The sequence below is a fragment of the Hippoglossus stenolepis genome, chromosome 12 (genome assembly GCF_022539355.2).
Source record: "Hippoglossus stenolepis isolate QCI-W04-F060 chromosome 12, HSTE1.2, whole genome shotgun sequence".
In the NCBI taxonomy this organism is placed as follows: domain Eukaryota; kingdom Metazoa; phylum Chordata; class Actinopteri; order Pleuronectiformes; family Pleuronectidae; genus Hippoglossus; species Hippoglossus stenolepis.
Genome location: NC_061494.1, coordinates 15,011,877 through 15,022,503, shown reverse-complemented (window position 1 = coordinate 15,022,503; position 10,627 = coordinate 15,011,877). Strand labels below are relative to the sequence as shown.

Below are 10,627 nucleotides of genomic sequence, written 5' to 3'. Positions count from 1 at the left end.
CTGTGCTGGCAGTGTGTGATTGACGTGTGATAGAGAAAGTACTGTACTGTATGAATGTCTGTTAATGGGTGCATGGCCAATAAATGTAGACCATTTACACCTGAGTATAAGGAGGCAGCAACATGTTAGAAGGGAATACATTCGTTGGTGTCTGGATGTTTTAATGTTAATATCACAATATCTCAACACCCGAGGTGCTGTGAGATCATTCCCAAATGATTAGATCACTTATAATAGACATTAAATTAGGTAATTCATGGTTTTTAATTAACAGTGAATTACACAGCCTTCAGCTGGTCGCCTGCGGCAGACGGGAGGCTACTGATGATGACGATGATATCAAAACTACGACGCTGGCAGATGCCTGCTGAAACACTTTGAAATTTCCTCATGAAATTAATCTAATGATGTCTAAATTATCTCCTCAAAACCCATCTAATCGCATCTAATCTTCATTAAAATTCTAGTTGTTGTAATCCAAACATCGATCTGAGGCCCCCGAGCTTTCCCTGTCATTTCTAGTCAATTCTAACACGACATGATCAAAAATGAGCGTCCCCCAGGCCCCCGATAGCACTGCAGACATGCTAGACTTGTTTAATGTGTCCAAGGCAGCTTTATGGATGCCATCAATTCCACACACCCCCCCCTCGCCTCACTTCACAGAGTTATTGATCGTAGAGCAGTTAGCTCTCTCTCCCACACACACACACACACACACACACACACACACTGAAGTCAGCCGAGTCCAGAGCCACAGCTCAACAGTGTGTGTTCAGCAGGATTCAAAGTGGAGCAAACAGAACTTAATAAGGCATGAAGAGCGTCATGTGCAGCCACACACGCTGGCCTCACACACCTCGAGCAAAGAGGGATGGTGTATTTGTATTGAGTGAGTGAACGGCTGCGGATTGAAGAACCACCAGTTGGTCTCTGGCTCTAAAACACATTCAGTGTAGAATTGTGTGGCCAAGTTTAATATGAAGTGTGACCATGATGATTGATGCGATCATAATAATTCATGTGAACTTATGAACTGCTTGTTGAAATTCACACTCCTGGTGTCGCTGTTGGGTTCGACACAAGGACTTCACTGCATTCTAGTGGCAGGCTGATTCTACTACAGCTACACCAGAAACGTGTTGGATTGTGAAACCGTGCACTGATCACAGGGATTTTCACATTGTTATTTGTAATAATTACTTCCACCAAGGAGGTTAAGTTTTCATCTATGTTTCTTTATTTGTTTGTTAGTTAGCAGGATTATGCAAAAAACACTGGACAGATTATCAAGAAACCTGGTGGAAGGACCGGTACAGGTCAGGGAAGAACTCATTAAAATTTGGTGCAGATCCAGATTAAGGGGCGATCCAGGATTTCTTTTCACTGTCTTTAACATTGCGAGATTCAACAATTTAGTTGATTCTCAAAGAATAATTCAGATCCAAATAAAAATCTTAATCTAGTGAATGTAAATGTGGTTTCATAAGGGAAATGTTGGGCCTTGATGGAGATATGTGCTCTACAGTTTGTTTGTGTGACAAACCACAAATGTTCCCACTTTGTGTTCTCAATGTTTATTGTTTGAGATTCCAACAATATATGAAATGTGATGCTATGATTGCAACAACAATGGCACATAAACGATACACAAGAAAAAGAATGTCCCCAAACACTATGATTAACGAAAAACTGTAAATTGAAGACAAAATATAGAAGAGACAATACAGTTGCAAACATTTCCTTTGGTGCTGAGCTTCTATGTATTCTGGTTCATACTATATTCAGCTTTGCTGAACATTAGAAAACAAGCTGATAAACATTCCAGATATCACTACATATCTGGTAATAATGGCACATAAGAAATAAAATGTTATAAATATATATCTTTTAAAAATGCATACGTCATCGCTGACAAATCAATTGTATGGCCATGAATATTTAACTCATAAAAATCAAAGTTATCACAAATGAAAAAATATAAAACATTTTTTTGCATACTGTATATAGAAAACAATTGGACGAAGCAATATATGAGGTTCATTGAGAGGCTTGGCATGCAAGTTTGCAGTTTGTGTATAGTGCGCTTAGATGAGATATAAAACTGATATTTAATTGAAAACTGGAGAAGACATAGTTTCCAGATCAGTCACTGCCCCCACACAGCTTCAGTAGGAGTTTCTTGTAGTCTCCTGATGTGTCTCCCTGTCAATAAAATGCATCAGCAATTAATTCACATATTTGTCTTTGTCATGTCTGCTTGTCACACAGCTGTATTTCATTTGTATGAATACAGTATGGGATGGAGATACTTACAGAGATGTGTGTGTACAGCGATTTGCCGTAGTTTTTAACATACTCCTGGCGGATATCCAGCATGTCAACCTCAGAACGAGTCACCATGATCCGGATCAGGGTTGTGTCTTTGGTCCCAGCTCCCTGATCACATGCATTCACACATACACGTAAATATACAGTACATACACACAATGAGTGCGTGATATAAATCGAATACTATTCTTCACTTATTATACAGAAAACTTCTATCCAAACAAGAGGGAGAGCATCACCTTCATGGACTTGTAGAGCCTCTCAGCAAAGTAGGCATTTGTGTTCTTAATGCACTTCACTGAAATAGAGAAAATACTTATTGCCAACACATGCACTATTTAATCATTCATTCATACTTTGTCTTTTTTAAAGAAATACAAATAAGATCATTAAGTTTCTCTTGACTGCAAGAAGAAATCTGCAATATATTACACAACATGGTGAGGATGATGAAAATGTGACCTATGTAAAATCAAACTACACAAACATCAAAAGAATGTAACAGAGGATGTCAACAAGCAAACTTAAAGCTGCAGTAACCAACATTTGTGTATTTAAAACAGCAATAATGACTCCGTAGAGGGTCACTCAGAATGAAGAAGCCATAGAGCATTATTATTATAACACCGTTACTATAGCATCTCACCAAAGAGCCAGACATGTGTTTAGGAGGTTTTCTGGGTAGATCTAAGTGGCATAGACCAAAACAGAGCTAAAAGAGGAGTAAATAATGTACTTGCATTAATCAGCAGCAAGAATTATGAACCTTGTGGGATGATAATGTTGCTATAGCCTTTTTTATCGGTTTAGTATCTGTGTAAAAGGGAGTAGAGAGAGCCGGCAATGCTGGACAGATGCCAACACTGTTTTGTCACATGTAGCATCCAGAAAGCTATCTAAAAATGTTACACTGGGGGAACATCATGTTGGCGTTGTCTGGTTCGATATAAACATGAAGAATCTATTTTTAAAAGTGGCTTATGTGTCTGCTAGATGCAAATGTGTTAGCCATGACAATTTATAAAGGTGGCATTAAACTAGAGCGGTGTTTGTCATCTTGATTCTGAGATTCCCTTCCCCTTAGTGGCCAAATATTGATAACTGCAGCTTTAAAGTGAGTTATAATTTGGAAAAATGTAAACATGCATGAGAAAGCAAACGTGAAATCAGAAACCAAAGAGTTGTCTGAGAGAGTCAAATGAAACCGTGTCAAAAAAAACGATAGCAAACATCCAACACTGCAGTGCACACCACCTCACAAGTAAGACATATAGACTGGGTGTGGAAAAACTATGGAGAATGTCAAACAAACACATGTTACTGTACCATAAACCTGAGATATGTTGCCAAACGAGAAAACACAAAGAGGATTACACCTTCAACAGGAACGCTACCAAGATACTGCAATACAGTCACGTTTATTTGTGGACTAAGCGATAGCAGCAACACAGCTTATAACATAATGAGAATGTTAAGTGTTAATAAACAAATGACCATTCACGTGAACTGGGCATGCACGTGCCAGTGTAAACAGGAAGCCTCTGTTTTAGCCTGTGCGGCTTGAAATGCAAGTTTCAAACTAAAACAGGAGCCAGCACAGGTTAAAAAGATCTGATTTTTAAGGGTTTGAAAATATTAAAACATATTAGTATCAATGTAGCCAAAGACCAGACTTGAATAGGTGTGTGTATTGTGTGTGTATTCTTACCCACTGCCAGCATGCCACTCTCGAGGTCTCCAGACATCTCCCTGCCAATGCTCTTCTCGATATCTCTTCCACACATCTGCTGGTACTCCAGAAACACTCACACACACACACACACACACACACACACACACACACACACACACACACACACACACACACACACACACACACACACACACACACACACACACACACACACACACACACACACACACACACACACACACACACACACACACACACACACACACACACACACACACACACACACCATCAGGAATATATACAGCAAAGGACTGAACTTTCATTGTGGCCCAATTCTCGATTATTCATATATACTTCATGTCTTAAATGTTGAACCAGATTAGATGAAGCTTGTGAACGCGTCCTCATAAAGAATACCTGTTCTGAGATGTGGTTTGCTCCTGGCGCACAAAATAGCATTGAATTTGGACTCATCTGTTCCCAGCTTGTTTTCTCCAGCAGCATACAGGGCCTATTTGGAAGAATGTGTATTTGTTTGCAATGTTGATGATAAATAATAAAACATTTATTATTAATGCTAATGGAACTGACTTTACCTGAGCATCTTGTTTGGCCATAGAGATGTCAACATTAGACCGTTCGTCACGATTACCCTTTGACGTACAGAGAAAAACATTCCTGATTAAATTTGAAAATAGTTTAGAGGTGTCAGGTATACAAGGAATTGTTTATATATCTGTACCTGGGCGAGAGAGATCAGGAGCCTGCGGAAGTGGCCTGAAGTATCTCCGCTGATGGCATCCTCCAGTGTCTTCTTGTATTCTGCAAATTATTTCAACCATTTTAGTCAAACAAAATAAACAAAAAAACTGGTCACAGAAACCAAGAATATCAGGAGAATCCAAGACAGATATTCAGGGAAATGACCAGGATCTGATTTCCTGGCAAGCGAATCTGAGATACTGTGAAATTCTACAAAAGCATACAAAATAAAAAAGCTACTAATGCTGACAAAATGATGCTGGATTTGTAAGGATTCATTTAAAATCATGGAATACCTTTATGTATTTGTAGTTGACCTCGATATCATTGCCTTCATTTTGACTAAAGGGCTAGGACTTGATATCTGATTTTATGTTTGACATGGTAATACCCAAATCTAGATATACAGAGCTTATCCACCAGTGTAATTAAAGATATTCAACACAGTGTTGTGATGCTGTGTGATAAAGGAGAACAGAGCAGTGGAGGAAAGCAGTGCAATAACCACCCTGAGGCACCTCACCTTGTTTGTAAATGCGGTTTATCTCCTTGATTTCAGCGTTGGAGCGAGAAGACAGAATCTCAATCAGACAGGCTTCATCGGTTCCAGCTCCCTGTTAGGAAAACAGAACAACAATCATCTGACAACCTCGTCCTCTGGCCGAGACAAAACTACAGTAAAGTGAATCTTCAATCAAATCCACAGCTGATGCAAGCACTTACAGAATTCTAAATCATGCACACATGCTTTTTTCCCCCTGTGTTTTTACCTTGATGGCACTGTTGAGCTCGTAGGCATCAAGCTCAGCTGGGCTCTTCAACATAGCCATGACCAGCTTCCTGAAATCTCCAGACAGTTCCGAATGCAGGTCCTTAACCAGATCCTAAAAAGGGAAACATGCTTTCAATAACTAAAAACCGTCATTAACTGCTGCTGTGAAACACACACGGGAAGAGACTCTGTGGCATAACTGTAATGAGCTCGGAGGAAATTCAATCCCCTCTCCATTTTACTGACAGCACCTGTTGTCTGCTTGTCACTGTTAACCACAGCTAGCTGCTGCATACTGAGCCATGTATGAGTCTATATTAGTAAATGGTGTTTGTTCTGTCAGCAATTTTCAAAAATTAGATGCACTCCTAATGTTTCCACACTAAAAAGTTAAAAAGTAGCATGAAAAGGACGGTTACCTTCCCATAGGAAGTTTTGTAGGCCCGCAGCAAAGGGACACGCTGCTTGATGGAGCGAGTCCCCAGTAACTCGATAATGGCTTGCTCATCAGTTCCTGCATAGACAAATCAAATGCAGATACAAATTTGACCTATTTCAGGTTCAAAACATTTTACTCATACTTAGACATGGCTTTCATTTGTCAAATGACAAATCTCTTCAAAGTCGAGAAAAATATAACCTCAAAATTAAGGCTAAAGCGTCTTTGTCAGATAACAGTTGTTAGATTTCTTTGATTAGCTGAGTAGTTGGTTTAATATTCAAATCTGTCACACAATGCAGCTTCAAAATAGCTAAAAGAATAAAATAACAAGCAGCAAACCATGATTAAAGTCTGCCCACAGCACTCACCAAAGCCCTTCATGGCCTTTCTCAGGACCTCCACATCCCTAAGTTGGTCAGCTCCAGGATAGTCCTTGATTGTTCCCCTGAATCCTCTCTGACATAACAACACAGGCATTTCCGTGATGTGTTATTCCAACACACTGTTCATTCTGTTTTACATGGTGAATGCTTAAAAGTGAATGTGTGCACCACATTCAAAACAGAGATGCAAAGTGTCAGTGTCTCTTACATTGACAGCTGGAGCTATTGGCATGGCTCCTCCTCCATAGGCTGGCATGGATGGATTTGGTGATGGGTACCCTGGCATAGGTGCGGGAGCTCCTCCATAACCGGGCATGGAAGGATTAGGTGATGGGGCACGAGGGTACCCTTGCATAGGCTGTCCAGGCTGACCGGGGTAGCTCATCGCTGGGCCTTGGTGTTGAGGCATGGTCCCTCCTGGCTGTGGGTACATGCCATATGACTGTTGGTTAGGTAAGCGGGCACCATACCCACCAGACTGAGGGAGAGATGGGTACACCCCAGGGGCTTGGGTGTACATGGATGAGTTGTGGTTGGCCTGTGATTTGGAAAGATTGGTTCACATCCCATATGTGCACAGATCCTTGGAAATTGCTACAGGCAAAACAAACATAGCTCGTCACACCTTTTTTGAAAAATATTTTGTTTTGTTTACCTTTCACTTATTTATATTACTAAATATTTGAATTAATTAGATTTTAAAATAACACTATCTGCATTAATGTTAATAAATATTTTTAAAAGATTGTCATACAGATTCTGGATCTGACTTCAGCAGAAAACCTGAAGTTAATGTTCCTGAGGTTTGAAACCATTTACAAAATGTATCAAAAAGGTGTGGCTATGCTGTATTACAGAACAGAAATGTAGACATGCGAAAATACAAACACAGAACAGACAAACACAGATCAGAGAAGTAAAAGGAGTAAAACTAAAAGGTTGCATCACACTAATAGGTTTCAGAAGCATGGATAAGAATGTATATGAGTATACGAGGAAAGTATGCAAGAGAATTTGAAAGAGAAGCTGACAAAGAAAATGGTAAAGCTAAAAATATTAGGATGTGCACTTTGAAATAGTCTTACCGTAAAGTCAAAGGATGCCATATTCCATTAATGGCTGAGTAATTCATTCTAACTGGGATATTCAGTGCAATAATCTGATCATGTTGCATTTAACATACATTAAGATTTTCTGGGTGCAGATGAAGGTGTTTTTTTTTCAGATAAACTTACCATACCAGCATTGTATCCGGGGTTGGATAAGCTGTCAAGACCAATGGAGGGATAACCACCAGTAGGGCCACCACCCCAGCTGCCTGGAGAAGATACCAAAAACATATTATGCTACTAAATGCCTGAAGGAAATTAGTATTGAATTTGAGACTGAGACCGGAAGGACCCCTCTTCCTGGGAACTTCCCTTTTCTCACTTTCTAACATGCAGGTGAAAAGAGTGCTGGACAGAGAATGGGAGTACTATGTGAAGGAGGAACTGTGAGACTCACTTTGTTTGTTTCTGAGGGGAAAACAAATTCCACTCTTTTAACTTTAAGTCTCATGATCTGTGTTGCCTAAAAACAAAACTGACTCACTTCCTACAAGGCACCAGAATATTTTCAAAAGTAAATAAATCATTCTCTAATTACTCTATTATCGAATTGTCTAAAGTAATGCTCATGTTTGCCCTGATGTTAATGCTATATGTAGAAGTGGGCATTTTTATACAACTTGAGTTGCTTGTACATAAGTTTATTTCTCTGACATGATTTTGTAGTGTTCCAGCCTCTTAGTGGCCATAGATCATTTAATGCAACTTTGAAGTAATAGTTATCTATAATTATTGATATTTCTGATGAGAGCTGGTTAACAAAGAACACCAGTTTATTACTATGGAAAGAACCAGGCTCCTTTTTTCCCTGTGTGCCCAGTCTTAATGTGAAGCTAAGCTTATCTTATAGTGTCTTCATATTTACAATACAGACATGAGATTGGCATCAATATCTAACTAACAAAAAAGTGAAAAACCCATCCCAAAGTTTCACATTATCTAATATACAGGGTTGCATGCTCACCTTGTGGTGGTGCCTGTGGGTAGCCTCCTGCTTGTGGTGGATAGCCGCCAGCCTGTGGAGGGTAGCCACTCGGCTGCTGCGGGTAACCTCCTGCTTGGGGAGGGTATCCGCCTGCCTGAGGTGGGTATCCGCCTGCCTGAGGTGGGTATCCGCCTGCCTGAGGTGGGTATCCGCCTGCTTGAGGTGGGTATCCCCCTGCCTGAGGAGGGTATCCGCCTGCCTGCGGAGGGTATCCGCCTGCCTGAGGGGGGTATCCACCAGCCTGAGGGGGGTATCCAGGGTAGCTCATTGCTTTAATCCAAAAACAGAAGAGTTAATCAAAGGGATGGCAAAGACCTTTTGCAAATCAGACAATGATCATTTTGTGCAGCCATCATGACAAAAATGCACTAGTTTCTCTACTAAATGTTGGTTTAGAGGAATTAAAAGAAAGAAATTCGTTCTTAATGGCAAACTAAAGACATATCCATGAATTGACATGGCAACAAAAGCAATAAAAAACACCCAGCTGTAAACCTTCCCCTGCTCATCTTTTCCAGTGGGAATAATTATTCACTGTGCCTTTATATACTATGTCTTCTTTGAAAGATGTAGCTCAGACTTAATTATATAGTTAGATTTGTATAAGAGCAACTCGTCTGCTTTATAGGGCAGGGCCTATGACAGTGTTCTTCCTTTAAACACACCTATAGGCAAACAGTGACCTGTTTCACAAATGCCCCGGTTTTCAGTTATTTCCTGATAACACAGGAGGTATTAGTTAACAGTTTCTGAATAGTCACTGTCACTAATGAGAGGCAAAACCAGTCATTCCAGGGCTGTTGGGTCACATCCAGTTTCAGCTGCGGGTGGTGAGGAAACTTGCATTTTGCCCAAGCTTTGTATGAAAAGCCTTTGGTCCAGTGTTCGTACTTGTTCCATGGTTACTTCAACCGAACGGCCGTCTTTGATTTGCATTTTATGATCTCAGAAAAAAAGGGATCCGCTGTGTTTGAATATGCACACGAGGCAGGGAAGCTACCCTTTAAAACACAGAGCTCAAATCCTACGAGACAGAAGAATTTACATCCAGAGAATAGAGAAAGTATTTGTATCATCTGCTTTCTTATTAGTTATCTAATAATCCATGTGACTCATGAGTGTTAACTGTGAGACATTTTGAACCACTCTCCCACTTCCTTGTCCATCTCTGTTGAACTGATGCTGAGTTCATGTGCTGTTGTGAAATCGTGCAGAAAACGGTTGTAACACATGACGGGGGCACTAATAAAGATATTAATCATTACAGGATCAAAAGAAAAGCCGTTTTAACGTAAGGTTATCACAACATCCTTTAGTAATAAGGGTTTCTATTAGCTAATGCTGTTTACACCTTAATAGCTGTGTCGGTCCGCTCGCTTTTGATTAAAACATAAAAATGTAATTGCTAATGAATTCATATTTTCCAGGAGGCACACAAACGTTACACTGACAGGTCAACAGCATGCTAACAGATTATGCTAAATAAACAATTAGCTTAAAACACTTCACGTTTGACTCAATCGGGGATGTATTTGACAGTTAGCTTGGTTTAAAGCCTGTACGGATCTTCTATACAAAAACTAGCAAAGGTAGCTGCCAACACAAATTACATGATGTGGCTTGTTTAGCTTTTCCACCATGACAGTTTAATTCCGTGGACACACTTAAGACACGGACCAGACGTCTTGGGTCGATTTTTCGAACAGTGACCTCATCTAACTATCGAACAAACAAGCAACGATTAGCCCGTGGGCCTTTATACTACATTAGAAAGCTAGCTACCCGTCACAACAGTGAATAAACAGCAGCAGACCGAAACTTCGCACTCGTCGTGGCCTTAAATGGTTAAAGACGGATCTGCAGGAGTGTCCGCGATCGACCAGGGCGCCACAAAAACAAAAACAGTTTCGAGTCCCTCAGATAAAACTTGTACCGTGTGCTAATGTACCTTTCACTGTCCCAGCCCGAGTTACTTAAAGTTAGACACTTACTGCGGTGATTTTCAGTCTCTTCCTGGAAGACGATTCTCTAACCAGGCGCAGTCTGGACTGTATTTAACGAATGTGGGTGGGACTCATAGTTTCCATTTAAGGAACCCACCTATTTGTCTGCAGCTGACAGAGAGAGAGAGGGAGGGAGGGAGTGAGAGG

At 40.4% G+C, this 10,627-nt stretch overlaps 1 protein-coding gene across 2 annotated transcripts; it reads right to left on the bottom strand.

Annotated features, from left to right (window-relative positions):
* Positions 1 to 1,561: 1,561 nt before the first annotated feature.
* On the bottom strand, positions 1,562 to 10,627 carry anxa11a (annexin A11a). Of its 2 annotated transcripts, none has more exons than XM_035172649.1 (15): positions 10,469 to 10,627; positions 8,457 to 8,747; positions 7,619 to 7,701; positions 6,592 to 6,921; positions 6,369 to 6,456; positions 5,978 to 6,072; positions 5,557 to 5,670; positions 5,310 to 5,400; positions 4,767 to 4,846; positions 4,621 to 4,677; positions 4,442 to 4,535; positions 4,040 to 4,135; positions 2,571 to 2,629; positions 2,317 to 2,439; positions 1,562 to 2,205 (listed from the first exon to the last, which is right to left on the bottom strand). In XM_035172649.1, exons 2-15 carry the CDS (start codon positions 8,743 to 8,745, stop codon positions 2,146 to 2,148), a joined length of 1,659 nt encoding a protein of 552 aa, XP_035028540.1. In that variant the 5' UTR covers positions 8,746 to 8,747; positions 10,469 to 10,627; the 3' UTR covers positions 1,562 to 2,145. The 2 variants fall into 2 exon arrangements, with proteins under 2 accessions (XP_035028540.1, XP_035028541.1); XM_035172650.1 differs by having other exon boundaries at positions 6,592 to 6,804.